This window comes from Blennius ocellaris, assembly GCF_963422515.1.
Source record: "Blennius ocellaris genome assembly, chromosome: 12".
Taxonomy (NCBI): Eukaryota; Metazoa; Chordata; class Actinopteri; order Blenniiformes; family Blenniidae; genus Blennius; species Blennius ocellaris.
In genome coordinates, this window is record NC_137661.1 from 9,285,084 (window position 1) to 9,301,588 (window position 16,505).

At 41.4% G+C, this 16,505-nt stretch overlaps 2 protein-coding genes across 2 annotated transcripts; both read left to right on the forward strand.

Annotated features, from left to right (window-relative positions):
* Nucleotides 1-9,237: 9,237 nt before the first annotated feature.
* On the forward strand, nucleotides 9,238-10,982 carry LOC308137677 (transmembrane protein 69-like). Its single transcript, XM_080506445.1, has 3 exons — nucleotides 9,238-9,359; nucleotides 9,950-9,994; nucleotides 10,082-10,982. Exons 2-3 carry the CDS (start codon nucleotides 9,950-9,952, stop codon nucleotides 10,835-10,837), a joined length of 801 nt encoding a protein of 266 aa, XP_080362571.1. The 5' UTR covers nucleotides 9,238-9,359; the 3' UTR covers nucleotides 10,838-10,982.
* Nucleotides 10,983-12,410: 1,428 nt separating this feature from the next.
* pars2 (prolyl-tRNA synthetase 2, mitochondrial) lies at nucleotides 12,411-15,923 on the forward strand. The gene is made up of 4 exons (XM_080505910.1): nucleotides 12,411-12,534; nucleotides 13,206-13,539; nucleotides 14,521-14,766; nucleotides 14,850-15,923. The coding sequence occupies exons 2-4, from the start codon at nucleotides 13,225-13,227 to the stop codon at nucleotides 15,729-15,731; spliced, it is 1,443 nt and encodes a 480-aa protein (XP_080362036.1). The 5' UTR covers nucleotides 12,411-12,534; nucleotides 13,206-13,224; the 3' UTR covers nucleotides 15,732-15,923.
* The last annotated feature ends 582 nt before the right edge of the window (nucleotides 15,924-16,505 follow it).

Genomic DNA, 16,505 nt, shown 5'->3' on the forward strand with positions numbered 1-16,505 from the left:
CTGCTTTCTGCAGCTATGAGAGTCTGAGGATGCCCCCCCCAATCCAATGATTCTTTTCTACCTTTAAACACTGGAATTACAATATGTGTCAGTGAAGGGTTTGTTTTATTTACAGTGAAAATGATAGAGCTATTTAAGGGGTTTCTACGCATTAGCATCCACCTCGCCACACTGAACGGCCTCAGAATCGATAACATGGGACTTGAAACAAAAACAAATCAGCAGCCTTCTAAAGCTTGCTCCAAAACTAATGAGTGAATGATAGTATAAAAAAGACTGGAACCTGAGTACTAAACTTGGTTAGAGACTATTTTATTGCTAACCATAGTGGTGATAAAACAAAACAATTTATTTGAAATTTAAACTTAAAAACAAAAATAGAGAAATTACTGAATAAAAATAATTGGAATAAATGAAGCAAAAAAGTGAGTTGACTTCACAGCTCCTCCTTATCAAACTGCTGTTGAGCCCAGGACCTGAATGAAAACCAGCATGGAGAGAAAGTGAGTGGTTCACCTATTGCATTGTTTCACAGAGAAGTATAAAAAATATGAATACTAATTTTTCTTTTCTTTTCTTTTTCTTTGGGTTTTTTGTTGTTGTTTTTTGTTATAATCCTGTGTAGACCACACCGCTATATCCACAGCTCCGATCTCTACTCTGCTTCCACCGTCACCAATTAGAGTTAGAATAGTGGCCTACCTCAGATACTTTTTTAAGAGGTAAAGCATGGACACCACAGGGCCATTTTATGAGGTAAAACTATCTCAATAAGAGTTTTTCCCCAAACGTGACCATTGATTGAAGTTCTTACTGGGTTATAGTTTCATTGTCAGCAGATATTACATTGCAGTACATCTGTATTGTATAGGTATATATGCTTTTCTTATACGACATTTGTGTACATCACAGGGCTATTTTGAGTTGGAAAAACACCAGCCTGACTTTTCCCAAATGTTGCAATTGATGCACGTATTCAGCAAGTTCTCACTGGTGTGTATTTTCACAGCGATATTAATCACACATCTTAAAATTCTTGTAAAACTGTGTTTTAGAAATGTTATTGATGCAAAGTTTCAAAATGTTCTTAGTGATGCATATTTCCACACAGCAGTAGCACTAAATGTAGCTACTGTGGACCAGGGCTGCCTGGAGTGGCGCTGCATGTGATCATAGTGTACATTTTTAGGCTGAGTGGAGCACAGGAGCAAGTCCTCCTGATCCGACATTTGAACACAGAAGAAAGCATGAATGAAATTGAAACTGTATGTGATTAAATTAAAAAATGGGGCTTCCACGTTCATTCACTTTTTAGATTCACTTCTCTCCATTCAAATTCAGTTTTTACGATTCAATGTTTTGCGCCACACATTCTGGCCGGTCCCAGGCTAAACTAGTCGAACACAGAGGAGAAGAAATCCCTTTATGACAGTAATGCGCTTTACGTTCGTTACATGGCATAAACTCCTCTGATACAAATATTAATTGGAAATAGGATTTGGCTGGTGGTGTGCTGGCTGGTGTACTGGGATAAATACCCCGGGGTCAGCATGACTTTATTGTGACATTGAATAGATTCAATTTAAAATTACACCACTCCCATTGAGATTTAAAGAATTCAAATTTCCTTCCTGCTGGCCAAGGTTTAGCCCATATGTATAAAGGTTGTTTACTGAGCAAAAATTATGCCGCATTCAAATTTAAACAGGAAAGTAGATGAGAATACATCTTCAGTGAAACGACGACTCTTAGCAGAAATACACTAGAAGCAAAACCAGAAAATAATGTTTATCCACTGTTGTGGACTTGTGCGGTTTATTTGTGCTTCTCATCATCAACAATCATCAGGTTAAATAATGACTATAAAATATAAAATAATGCTACTCATCATATGGTAATAAAAAGAAATGATGACCAAATGATAGTGATTTTTTTTTTCATTTTTATTTGTTGGTGGAGGTTTAGGGTTGGTGTGGGGCGGCAACGGGGAACAGTTCAGTCACTTGACTGAACAAAGCGCCTGGCTGTGGCTGGAAGGCATGGAGTTGCCCCAAGTTGTCCAGCCAAAACCCAATAAGGGGAAGTCCTGGTGCCATTGGAGGGTTGGTGGCCTGGGAGTTACCGGGACGTCTCACTCGTCGCCGTTTTTTGCCCTAAAAACAGAAAATACTTTAATAACCAAGTTGATTCTAAAAAAACAACCTTTTGAGCAGTTTAAGTGACATCTTGTGAACATTTATGAGTTTTGGGTGAGGAGAGAGTTCGTACATAGTTAGAAGCAGACGACCAGCCAGGATTCGTCTGCTCGTGAATGGCTGCCTCCATTCTGGCCTGGTCATAATATTTTTGTTGGTCCAGTTTAGATAAGGACTTCCACTGTGGAGAGATGACAACACATTGTCAGCACACACACACACACACACACACACACACACACACACACACACACACACACACACACACACACACACACACACACACACACACACACACACACACACACACACACCAAAGACAAGCCAGCTTCTAAACATGAGTAAGGAATTTGTATCCCCAACATGTAGGAGTGGACCTCTTACCTTTTTCCCCACCTCCGCATTCACTGCGGCGCTCCCCGTCAGACCGTGCTCCGCTGCCACGGCGGCCCTGTGCTCCCTCAAAAACACCATGAAGGCGTTGCAGGGCTTCTTCACATAGGGTTTTTGTTGCTCGTCTCCCTGCTGGCTGCCACGTTTTCGTTTTCTGCAGACACCAAAAACAAATGTTCAGAGCAAGCATTCAGGAAGAGTTCAAACATAAATCGACATGTGATAGGATGGTATGGTTTTACACCCAAACATGTGATTCACACTCAGGCTCACTGAGACTCAATAAACAGGTTTTCTAGCTGTGCAGTGACTCAGAGCTTGAAGTAAAGCTCTGGGAAACAAGCTGAATGTCATGATGTTCATGTCGGTACAAACAGCCAGAAGTGGACAGGTGAACTCACCTGTCCTTAGAAGGGACAGGAGGACCAGCAGGAAGGGCGGGACACACGGTCTGAGAGGTTCCCTGAACACAATGGAGACAAAAGAAAAGTGTTAAATACACAAGTTCCACAAATTGAGAGACTGTTAAGATCAACACCAGGTCACTTTGACTGATTATGAGGCAACACACACACAGTGAGGGGGAATTTAAAGGCCAATTGCAGGAGGAAAGGTTTGATTTTGTGGACTAATTAAAGAGATAAATAATCCCTTGTATTAAATTCAATGTAATTTAGATCAAATGTGTCATTTTTTTAAAAAAGCATATTTTGTTGTGCAATTAAAAGAGATGTAATTTATCAATCACAATAACCTGTCAAAGTATTTTCTATGTTTACTACATTTAAAACTCAATGATCAACTGTCTCAACTGTTAATTGTGGACATATAATTAATATTTCATCATCTGAAGAGTCCCACATTGCTTTACATCTTTAACTTGTTAACAAGTGAAATCACAGCTCTAAGTTCCTGTCACTGAGCGGTTCCTGAACGTCTCACCTGTCCCTGGCTCTCAGGGCCCGTCTGGATGGCGGGAGGAGCGTGATCGAACGTCGGAGCCGTCGTTGGTGGAGTTGGACGTTCAGGCGTTTGAGACGCCGCTCCGACGTCCGTCCACTCACGGTGGCCACCAGTTGGACCGCAGTCCGGCTGAGAGAGAGCGAGTTCAGGCTCGGAATTCATACAACTCTGGACCAATTCTGGTGAGAAGATTTCACCCAGAAAGGCCAGAAAGTCTGCATCAATCGTTCTAGAGAGAGAAAGAGAATTGAACATTAGAATGAGGTTCACAGTCGTCTTAAAGTAAAAGCTGTTATAAGAATAATGATGCAAACACTGGAACTCACAGTTCTTAACATTAGAAATGACTGAATTTATGATTTCTTTCACAGCAGTGTATAGAAACACAACTGATCCCACTTCTAACAAACATAAACCACAATTAAATAACTGTAACAACAACGAATGCTGAGCAAAAATGCACTGTGTTAAATATATCGTTTCCCATGTCTCAGAGATGTAAACGGCAGTCAGTAAATGAAGGGCAACTTAAAGAATACAGCATGAATTGCAAACAACACATACCCTAGCGGAGGATATTGCTGCTCCTCGATAACCTTGATTATCTGGAGTGGATCTGGTGGGTTATAATTCTCAACAAGATCCTCCAGAACGTTGACAGTGTTCGTTCTAGAGATGGAAAAAGCGTTGAATATTAGAATGAGGTTCACAGTCACTTTAAAACCAAACATGTTATACAAGAATAATGATATGAACAATGGCACTAATAGTTCTTAATATCCGAAGTGACTAGATTTAGGATTTCACAGCAATATATAGTATCCTAACTGACCACACTTCTCATACACATACTCTGTCAGAGAAGCCTGTCCCTCCTCAGGAAGCTGGACTGGGTCGAGCCGGGGATTTTCTTCCAAGAGATTATGGGTCTCTTTGGAAATGTCCATTCTAGAGATGGAAAAAGCATTGAATATTAGAATGATGTTCACAGTCACTTTAAAGCCAAATATGTTATAAGAATAATGATATAAACACTGGCACTCATAGTTCTTAACTTCAGGGATGACTAAATTGGTGATTTCACAACAGTATGTATAAACACAACTAAAAACACTTTGAGAAAACATCAACCACACTTCAATAGCTGTGGAGAAGAGAATAAACTGTGTAAAGCTCCTTGTATATAAAACGTCCTGTGATTAGTGACGGCTCCGCTATCTGTTTTCACTTCAAATCATGTATTGAGGCTAAAACTTCACCTTTTGAGAGTACAAGCTGCTCACAGGCCCAAAAACATGCCAACAGCTCCACCCTGATCACTTTTGGTCTCCATTTTTGTACATTTACATATAAATGTGTAATAATAACAATAATAGTGAAAAAGCATCAATAATGTAGGAGTAGCAGAGAGAAAGCAGATGTAAGACTGCAAATGTTTGCATGTGTTGTCATGGAGACAAGTTCATCACAAGTTAGCTTTAGCAGCTAGCAGTCACCTTGATGGGAGAAAAAGTTTCTCATCAGAGTTCAACTAACGGTGTTTAACCATCAAAACATCTCAGAAATGTAATCTGGTGTCAGTAAAGTGTGAGTGCAACTGAAAGCATACTGCACAGTGCAAAAACAAAATCTCGTGTTAATTATGTAGCGATTGCGGAGTTGGTCGCTGCAAGGCATGATGGGAGTTCAGGTTTTGTGTTGCCAGAAGTTGTTGAGGGTTGCTGTGTGTTGATTTGTGCATGTATTGTGTTTTTGTTCCTCAGTTCAGGGAGTTAATCATTTCATCTAGTTTAGTTTAGTTTGTTAGACGTTGGTGTCCAACCATGAGTGAGAAATGTGTGGTGTAAAATCTGATGCTGCTGTAAAGTTCCGATAGTGATATTGTTAAAATTAATCCCGCTGGTGATCTGCCACCAGCAAAAACTTACAACTGAGAGTGTTTCTTCGACGGTGCACGACATTTAAAGTTAACAATATGTTGCCAACGTAACATATTTATTTATGTGAGTCAACAGAAAAATAAAAATAAACTGTGGATAATTCCCAGAATCAACACTTACCCAATATATGGATGATTTGATGATCACTGCTCCCACAATTCGTTGCCGCTGAGTGGCTATGGGTCAGGTCCGCACACACGTCTACTCACCTCAAAGGCTCCGGAGACTGTGAGCCGTTTGCTCGCAGTCCCGTTTAAACGTCAATTAAGGTCTAACTGTCGCAGCATGCGCCAACGACTTCCGGTTGGCCTATTTTAAATATTCACGTAAAATTTTATTTTTATTACAATTGTATTAATTAATGATTATATTACATTAATTAATAATAAAAATTAAAAATTATTAGGTCATATTTATTGGACCCACTGTCACGTTGAGCCACGCAGCTGGCTGGTGTTTCGGACCAACTGGTTTCCATGTTAACTGGTGACCGACACAAGATATAACAAACCTGACAGAAATTCGTGGCACTTCTATCCTCTATATTATAGGATAGAATGCCCAAGGGAGTGTACATAGCCCTACATAATTCAATATCATGACAAATGATATGTTTAAATATTTTGAGTCAAGTGTAGGAAAATCTTTATTTGCAGATGATGGAGTTTTATGGGTAAGAGGGCATAATATTAGATATTTACAGAAAGATCTGCAGGGGGCAATTGAGAAATTGGAGCAGTGGGCAGAGAGCTGGGGAGTCAGATTTTCTGAAGGTAAATCACAAACTAGATGTTTTTATGGAAGGACATAACATTGAAACTATATGGAGAAGAAGTTGAACAGGTTAGAGTAGTACAATATCTGGACATGTGGCGAGATGAGAAACTAATTTGGAAATAGAACATTGATAAAATGACAGAAAAAAAATTAAAAACTGAATAATCTATTGAAGTATAGAATAGAACACTTTAATAAGCCTTTACATGAAATAAATGGCAGCTTATGTGCCTCTTGTTTTTGAAGTTATTATTAGCTAAATTAATCCAGAATATAGATCCAGTTTAATCTATCTGTCACATATCTTAATTTTTTTTTTTTTTTACTTCCTTGTCGTGTTTTGATTCCGCTATTAAAAAAAGAAAGATGTATTTATTTTTCTGTGTTTATTGTTTATTATTGTGTGTTTGTGATAACTTTTGGGCCTCCTTTTATCCAGAGGCATGATGATGAAGACGATGATGGAAAATGTCATTTCGATCTCGTACAAATCAAAACAGTGTTATTTAAATCTGCACGACGTGCGTGAAGAGGGGCGATCCGGTGGAGGGGGATTCCCGCTGAGCTGGGCTCGGTGCTCCGCTGCACGGGATCCGGGGGTTTATTCGTGTAAAGTTGAGTTTGTTTCCCCCCCAAAGAGGAGCAACAGCTGGGGAGCAGCGGAGAGGAACCCCGTGAACCCTCCGCCTTCAGCCCCGCTGGCTTCGGCTCTCTGACCCCAATAGACACCACCTATACTTATTTTTGCACTTTTAACGCAACACGGGAGGCAGATAAGATATACAACGTGCTTTACTCTTAAAAAAAAAAAAAAAAAGATTGAGCTAATAAGCCAATAATAATGAATGAAAACGACTGCGCCTCCACGTGACTAAAGTGTGAAAGCTGCTGTGAGTTCGAATTATATATGCAGGCCCGCCCCCCCCCTACACGCAGAACACGCGCTGTGCGTAGGGCCCCGCGATCCATGGGGGGCCCCATTTTGCGCAAGTGAATTGCATTGAGTTTCCCTCGGGATCAATAAATTATCATCATTCTCTGCAAATGCGCAAAGGATGCGCGTGCATTTTGCCGAGAGGCGCGCGTAGAGCACCGCCACCAAGTCAGCCCGAGGCCGGGGAGAGAGAGGGAGAAAAAGAGACGCAATGATTGAAAGCATGCTAGCAGTTTATGCCACAAAGTTTTTTCTTTTTTATTTCAACAACATCCCCACCTTCAAGTGAAGCACGAGCCTCTTCTTGTTTGGACTTTTCTCGCTCTCTCGCTCGCTCGCTCTCTCTCTCTCTCTCTCTCTCTCTCTCTCTCTCTCTCTCTCTCTCTCTCTCTCTCTCTCTCTCTCTCTCTCTGTGTAAACAACTGCCTGCCGGCCCTTCTGACCGCTGATTGGTCAGATGGTGAAGCTTCGCGCTTTCAATCATTGCGTCTCTTTTTTTTCTCTCTCTCTCTCTCCGGCCTCGGGCTGACTTGGTGGCGGTGCTCTACGCGCGCCTCTCGGCAAAATGCACGCGCATCCTTTGCGCATTTGCAGAGAATGATGATTCTTTATTGATCCCGAGGGAAATTCAATTCACTTGCGCAAAATGGGGCCCCCCATGGATCGCGGGGCCCTACGCACAGCGCGTGTTCTGCGTGTAGGGAGTGGCGGACCTGAATTAAGGCATCTGTTAAACAAACCCAGCGACTAAAAACTACCCAAAACATGCTTTGTAAAGACATGCAGCATGTCCATGTCGGGAAATATTGAGCTGCTGCAGGAACAGAAATAACCATAAAGCTATTTGCTATTAGCAGACACAACAAAATCAATATGAAAGAGCAGATTAATACAAAAAGGCCAATCGAGTAGCAGGGTTAGGGCTAGATTTTAATTAATGCTCACTACCATCACCTTAGGCCATTACATTTGATGATGATAATGTAGTCTAGTCTATTCTAAAACTGAGAACAGTAAAGCATGAATGTAAAAACTAAAGTACAGCTACTTTATCTCTTATTATACTTTCTGTTGCACCAATAGTTTGTTATATTGTATTTCCATTTGTAAAACTGTTTTTCTGACTCTGCTAATTACTTGTCTTCCACTGTCTGTCACAGAAACCTGGAGAGAACGACACGGGAAGGGACCACACATGCACTGAGGAGCTCAGGAGGAATTTTAATGTACATATAAACAAATAAACAAAGCCTACACTGGCCTACTTCTCCTCCATGATGTCTTACCACAGCAATGTAATCTTGCTGACTTGTGACTGTGCTTTAAATTGGAAACAATTAAACAGACTCGTATCCCAAATCAAGTAGGTCAATAGTCTTGATGATCCACCCGGAAAAAGAACATCCTCCTGTACACCTTTAAAGCATCAATTAATACAAACTTTGTCGTTCATAAGAAACTGTCTTTGCATGACTGCCCCCTGCTGGGTTATTTGTTGAATAAACCTGATGTGAAGCCAACTTGTATCCACGTCCCCTACTTCTGTGTGTGGCGTAGTTTTTACATTCAGTGTAAGTGAAAGTGCGCAAATTCGTTCAATTATGATTTTCACAAAATGATTCACAAAATCCAAACATATAAATATTTTTTCAAATACATTTTGATGTCCTAAATATAGAAGCAACCAGCATATTTGTGTGTTTGCTTATTATTATTATTATTATTATTATTGATTTTCATGTTATTGGTTGCTGTACATATTCTGAAATGTGTGCATTTGCATGAACCCTGAGCTGTCATGTCAGCCTTCTGTTGCAGAACGTCTCCAGAGACGCTCACAGAGAGAGAGAAAAAGTTATTTTTGCGAAGCACCATATGTGAAGCTTAATTCGCACCTTTTAAGCTTTTGTACGCATTTTTTTTCTGTGTGTTATTTTAGAAGGGTGTCGTGGAGGCGGAACGATAGTTCGGTGAACACGGAAGAAATATAGTTGTGCACCTGCGTGGAAGAAGGTCGCTTCCGCCATTGCTGCGAGCGGTTTCTGGACGCCAACTTTTTTCAAGTGGTTGTTTTTAACCTGAAAGCCAGATTAGAGTGTCTTGTAACCTTACTGTCGCTTCACGTGGTGAACGGGGTGGGACGTTAGCTGCCAAAAGGTCTGTACTCCAATGCCGTCATTCTGTTTGTGGAAGTTTCAACTAATTTCAGATTACTTTGACTGTCTGACCGCAACATCGTGTCACATGTTTTTCCTCCCAAGATGTATGGTGTTCTTGTTGATATATTATATTATATTATATTATGTGCGTGCCTATGAATGTGAGCGTGTGTGGTTGTCTGTCTCGGTACGTTTACACTGTGATGGCCTGGCGACCTGTCCAGAGTGTAACCTGCCCCCATTCATAGTAAACATGTGAAACATGTTTGAATTTTTCCACTTTGTGGAGGTAAAAAAAAAAAACCAAATGCCCATCATTTGGCAATTGTATTGGATAATGGTCTAAATTGTGTAAATAAAAATACACCTGCTCATGCACAAGCGTGTCCAGTTGCCTGTTTTACCGTGACATACAATATACAAATATGTCTGATAGCCTGAAATGTAAAGGATCATGTTAAATGTACCTTTGTGAGTTTTAACTTTAGGTTTTTTTGTATACAAGTATTGTTCAATCTGACAGATAGATTAAATTATATGTATGTGTTTATTTTCCTCTCCTTCTGAACTTGTTCCATTCTTCACTAGATGTTCTCTTCAATACTTAAAAGAAGCTGCTTTGCAACCCATAAGGTAACTGCCCCTTATTTTACAGCTATTGATTTTAATAGGTTATTGTTTTCAAATTAACCTATAAATCTTTTCAAATTTCTTTTTCAGTTGCTGCATTGGTCAGGTCCTCCACGAAAATTCTGGACATCAACCCTGAATGCATCTTTGCATGGTGGAGCTGTCTCCTCATACAGGCTCCCCTCTTCAGAAACGGCATCCGGACATGCCAGACCTTGCACTGCACTGTGTTTCAGGACTGCGCTGCACCAGACAAGCACTGCTTCGTGTTGGATTAGAAGTGAATGTTTCCATTCCTCTTCTGTGAGACTAAAGAAGCGAGCAAAGCCTGAACCTCCTCCAAGACAACTAGATCTACTGCGATATGACTTCAAGAACATTTGGGAGGGCCCCAAACCAGCCCTCTGCCTGGGCTTCGCTGGGCTGATCCCCTTTGTCTGTCCCCCTCTGTTCATGGCTGTGACGGAGGGCTACTACCCAGAGCTGGCTTACGCTCAGCTCGCCTATGCTGCCTCCATTCTTTCTTTTCTGGGTGGAGCCAGATGGGGATTCACACTCCCTGAAAGCAGCCCAGCCAGGCCGGACTGGATCAACCTGGCCAACAGTGTGGTTCCTTCTCTGTTGGCCTGTGTGACCATGCTCATGAGCGACAACATCACCCCTGCAGTTATGATGGTTATCATGGGACTTGGAATCTCACTACATTATGATCTGTCTCTGCTTCCCACTTATCCTAGCTGGTTCAAAGCACTGCGCACCATCCTCACAGTTGTGGCATCTTTTTCTCTTATTGGTACGCTGTTATTGGATGGAAGCTTTCCGGAAAAGAAACTGTTTGGAGACTGACAATATTTCACTGATTAAGAATTTTTGTTTTAAATTATTATTTTGCGTCTTAATTCGGGCAACCTGACTTCAAGGTTTTCCTTACCTGTCCTATATATGAAGTTGAATGCTCTTGTCACTATGTTTTCTGTGATAACCTGCCATAAATTGTCTATATAAATAAAAGATTATGACGTGTGTTCATATTTCCAAAAACTAATTGACGCTGTTTTCTTTCTCCTTTTTCTCAATTTATCTACAAGCTGTCTTCCATACAACATTATTTTGTGGTAGTTGGTCAGTATTTTCTTTATCTGTTCAATTTTCACTTTATTGCATGAAAAAAATATTAAATTCAATATGATGAAATATTAATTCCACTTATAAGTTGATCATATCCATTATCAAATGGAATATTGATTATAGTCATGCCAATATAGCTGGAAGTAATATTGTTCGATTTTCAGTTTCTAAAAAGTGGCCACTACCAAAACTTGTAATGAGTTTGTTAGCTTACATCAACTAAGTTAACTTGTACTGCTGTTTACATGCACTGCTTAATGGGGAAAATTGTTAGACATTTTCATATTCTTTCAACTGCCGGGAGAGAACACAATAACCATTATAACCAGTCTGTTTTGCTTACATCCTTTACCTTGTGAATTCCCAGTGAAATTCTTTTAAAAGCTTTATTTAAGTGCTGAACTTTAGCTACTTTTGAAATGATAGGTTCGTCGGATACAAAGACGAATATTAATACCCTGATTATTTCAAACATAAACGGATGCACTGTGAGTTATGCACAGGGGTTTTCTCTGTCCACACATAACAGTTTTCTGGATGGCATCCCATGTGTCACACTCAGGAGTTTCCATTAGGGACGTTATGATATTACACTTGTATCCTTCCTTCATCCCAGACATGATCATTATACTGCCAGTGGGTTATAGTCACCTTCTGGTTGTTCCTGACCACAAGAAAGAAGGATCTTCTGTGGTCTGTGTACTGCACTTTGGTACTTTGGTGGGGGAGCTCCATCATTTAGGATGGACCTCAGTTTGGACCAAATAGTCCTGTCTGAGACCACCTGCACAGAATCCATCTCCACCCCGAACACATTACTGGCCTTTCTATTGAGTTTGTTGAGTCTGTTGGTGTCGGCCGCCCTCGTAGAACACCTTCAGCATTGAGCTACAGATATTAAAGACTCAATGCTGCCTTAAAAAATAAAGGCAGCATTGGCCAGTGGTCCAATTTACTGTTAATATGTAACCCTGGGTACTTGTACTCCTCAACGACGTCCACACTGACAACCTTGAATGGAAATAAGGAAAATGTTCAGGACGCCCTGTTCCTCCTCAGGTTCCTCCTCAGGCCAGCTCCTTGGTCTTTGTCACACTGGTATTACAGACGTATGGCAGAAGAAGCACAATCATCGAGAAACATCACCTAACTGCAAGCAAAGTAGGTTCCATGCCTGTGGATGGTGTGAAGAAGTCGGGGTGCACAGAGAGCCCAACCTCATCCGCTCCTGCAGGGGGCGGTAGAGCACGTGGCGCCTCCTGGCAGGAAGTGACGACAGCGGACAGGCAGCAGCATGACTGCAGCAGAGCACTCACCTTTCGTAGTTTATCAACTTATCTAAGATGTCACGGCTTGTTCAGTCACTCGTGTAATGCAGTTGGACTGAACTTTACACAGTATCGACCTGTACCGAGGTGAGTTTAGAGCGCTCGGGTATGTTAACATGGATGAGTGGTGGCAGATGAAGATGAGCTTGTTCAGCTGCTCTTGGAGAGAGAACAGAGGATATGTGATCAGCGTGGGTGGTAAACAGATATTTAAAGATGTGTCTGAAACTGCTATCGTTCATTCATAACATGGGAGTTAATTCATAACATGTTATCTTAATTCATCGTTGACTCTCAGTTGAAGAGGAAGGGGTCCTGACATCACGGTGTTGTTAATTACATACAGAAAAAATCGACTTAAGTTTATACACTTGTCAGTGCTGATGTATAAATCTCCAAACTAATAGTACAGCTGCTGATGACTCTGTCTCACTTTGTGCAATCACAAGAGGTGAAGGTGATTCCCCCCACAATCAATCACCCTCTTCCCCCCTTGATGTTTTCAAGATGTTTATCATATGCAATCTGCAAAGTTTATTAATTTCTTGTGGCAGTTTTACATTTTCTGAGCTGAAACCTGTCGGGCAGTAATCTTTTTATACTTTTCTGTGAGTTTGCAGGCGAAAGGAAATCCCTCTTTCAAGGGAAACCTGTTCAAATTACATTTCTGTGATCTGTTATTTGACACCGACTCTATAAATATGAGTTCCCATTAATTGTCATTTGGCTTTATCTTCAAATTTTATTTTGCGTTAAAGCAGCACACTTGGATTTAGCATGGAGCCTGCGATATATCCGGTGTGGCAGAGGGTCCTTCGCCGGCTCCACAGAAGCTTCACCCTTCCTAAGAGGAGCCATTCAAGCTGTGCCGAGCCTGTGACTTCCTCTGGCTCCAGAAGCAGCCAACCCACACTGCTGGTGTCCCGCCTTTACCAGCCTGCAAACCTCCGTGATGTGGTGCAGGACAGCCGGCTTTCAACCGAGATGACCTGTAAGAGCCAGAGGCTCATGCAACAGGCTGGGCTTATCCATCCATCCAACCCAGGGTGCTACTACTACCTTCCTGCCACCGTACGCTCCATGGAGAAGCTGGTAAGTTTTCTCATTGGAAAGAAGAATTATTTATGCCATTGTGTGTTCAAACGTAGAAAAGTAAAATATGTTGTGGTCCTCCCTGCAAGTCATATTTTTTTTTTTTTTTTATGTCTGTTTGTATTTTTTTGTTTGTTTGTTTTTGTTTTTTGTTAAGAGTGCTGCATTGCTGGTAGTAGGATGTGGCATCAGCTATGACTGAATATTGGATTGATTCTGACTTCAATTTTACAGATTGACACAGCAAATGCAATATCTCTAAATTAGCAGTAGGTGGTGCTAAAGTTCAGTGATGAAAAACAAGTCTCTATGGGGGGGGGGGGGGGGGGGGGGGTGTCTGCAGTTCTTTTCTCTCTGTACTGCCACTGTGAAGCTTTGTGGGCTAAACAGAAAGATGGATGTCTAAAGAGACAATGATTTCATGCCACAATTTGCATTCGTTTTCAGCCTTGTAAATATATCAGGAAATAGATTGGGGGTAGATAGTCACCCAAAATTTGTTTAGCTTTGGAAACGGTTTATATTCTTCAATTTAACTTTTTGGTTCTCATTGTTCAAAAGTTGTTATTGGTTAATTTAAATGTTTAACAGCTGCATTAGACCTTAACATGGGGAATAGCATGACCAACCACTAAAAATTCTTAATATGGGTAACCGTAAGGTCACAATATCGCTTATCCATCACATAAAAAGGGGCTTCCCTTTGTAACACATGTAACAGTTATCAAAACAGTAATTTTCTTTTCACTTTGAGAAGAATTGTTATCAAAAACTGTAGATGCAACTAGTCCATATTTCCCAAGAAAAAGAAAAACAAGGTTTACTTCTTCGGAGCTTATATCCTGATAATTTCTCTCTTGACAGTGCGTCTTGTATCATCTAGATGACTTAATTTGCTTTAGAGCAAGTCTTTAACCTGGAGCGCAAAAGTGAGGAGTCTTGTTTGGTCGGGGAAAATATAACGATGCTCATATTTTACAGGTGAGAGTGATTGACCAAGAAATGCAGTCGATTGGTGGTCAGAAACTAGACATGCCCAGTTTGTGCTCGGCGGATCTGTGGAAGACCAGCGAGCGTTGGGATTTGATGGGCAAGGAGCTGTTCCGCCTGAAGGACCGCCACGGCACCGATTACTGCCTGGGTCCCACTCACGAGGAGGTGGTGACGACTCTTGTTGCTCACCAGGCAACTCTCTCCTACAAACAGCTCCCTCTTCTTCTTTATCAAGTAAGCATCTAGCTTGTTGTTGATGGGTGCTCTTGTCTTTATTAATATCATCATGACAGTGTGCATTATTCTTCTATTAACAGATCACTCGCAAATTCCGAGATGAGCCAAAGCCAAAGTTCGGCCTTCTCCGTGGGAGAGAGTTTTACATGAAGGACATGTACTCGTTTGATGTGAGCGAAGAGGCTGCTTACCAGACCTATGAATCTGTATGCCAAGCGTACACCCAGCTCTTTGCCAGGCTGGGACTCCGCTGCGTCCAGGTGCAGGCAGACACGGGAAACATTGGTGGAAAACTGTCCCACGAGTTCCAGCTGCCGGCAGACATCGGTGAAGACCGGCTTCTAGTGTGTGGAACCTGCTCTTTCTCTGCCAACGTGGAGACCTTGTCATCAGATAGCAGTGCCTGCCCTCAGTGCAAAACTGGAACACTCGTAGAGTCAAAGGGTATAGAAGTAGGTCACACTTTTTACTTGGGGAAAAAGTACTCGCATATATTTAAAGCCAGCTTTAGCAATGCCCAGAACAAGCCAAGCATTGCTGAGATGGGCTGCTTCGGTCTTGGGGTCACTCGAATTCTTGCCGCAGCAATCGAAGTGTTGTCAACAGAAGAAGGGATCCGCTGGCCAGGTCTTATTGCTCCTTACCAGGTGTGTGTTGTGCCACCGAAGAAGGGCAGTAAGGCAGACGAAGCAGGAGCGGTGGCAGAGGAGCTGGTTCAGTCTTTGAGGAACACTCTGCCTCATTTGAGAGGTGAAGTTGTTTTTGACGACCGCACACAGATGACCATCGGAAAGAGGCTGAAGGATGCCAGCAGGCTGGGTTACCCCTATGTCATTGTAGTGGGCCAGGGAGCTTTAGAAGAACCACCCAGATTCGAGGTGATGTGTCAGCAGACGGGTGAAACCATGTTCCTCAGTAAAGATGGTCTACGAGATCTACTGGGAAGAGTAGAAATTGTATGAGCAACAATGAGTGTGAAATAATGCCCAAACTTGTCCGTGGAGTGTATGAGGACCTGGCCTTTTTCTTTTTAAACCAAATAGATGATATTCACACACTCCAGTTTTGCTCAGTATAGATTGTGGATGATATAAACTCAATTGTTTTTTTTTGTGAACGATGAGAACAGCTCTGCTGTTTGTCTTTGTGCTCATTAATTGCTTTCATGGTACTTATCACTGCTTGTATTTGATGACGACTGTAAATAAAACTACCACGACTCTTTGGGAAATGTAAAAATATAAATAAATGGTTTTGTGATGGGAGACAGTGAAAATACAGAGTTCACACCACAAACATTTGTTATAAGGAAGTCCCTCAGGAATTATGTTTTACATGTAAATAAGTTGCAAACTGAACTTCTCTCATAAAAAATTTGGATGTACTTTAAAGCCCCAACTATATAGCCTTAATCAGTTTTCTCTCGGAACACAAGTCTGCCTTCAGGTGTAAAAGAAGTAATGCGTAGTTTGCTGTGACATTTGGGGGAATGTATTTGTTATAATATTTTGGATCATTGTGATCTGAGCAAAGTGTACCCATTACACTTGTTTGGTCGTCTGGTGCCTGCCCTTGAAATTACTGAAGTTTTGCAAAACTGCTACTCAATTCTGGTGTACTATAGGAAGTGTACGGGATAGTTTGTAGGCAAACTTGATTATTAGTATCATCATAAACTAAAGCTGATGGCTGGGGCATCTGGGAGAGCCTCTCTGAGAGTACTATCACATTTCAAT

Bases quoted from the DNA above. Each gene is read 5' to 3' on its own strand.
- LOC308137677 (XM_080506445.1), top strand. From the start codon at position 9,950: ATGTTCTCTTCAATACTTAAAAGAAGCTGCTTTGCAACCCATAAG. The intron at 9,995-10,081 runs GTAACTGCCCCT...TTTCTTTTTCAG, and splicing joins GCTGCTTTGCAACCCATAAG to TTGCTGCATTGGTCAGGTCC.
- pars2 (XM_080505910.1), top strand. From the start codon at position 13,225: ATGGAGCCTGCGATATATCCGGTGTGGCAGAGGGTCCTTCGCCGGCTC. The intron at 13,540-14,520 runs GTAAGTTTTCTC...CATATTTTACAG, and splicing joins TACGCTCCATGGAGAAGCTG to GTGAGAGTGATTGACCAAGA. The intron at 14,767-14,849 runs GTAAGCATCTAG...TTCTATTAACAG, and splicing joins TCCCTCTTCTTCTTTATCAA to ATCACTCGCAAATTCCGAGA.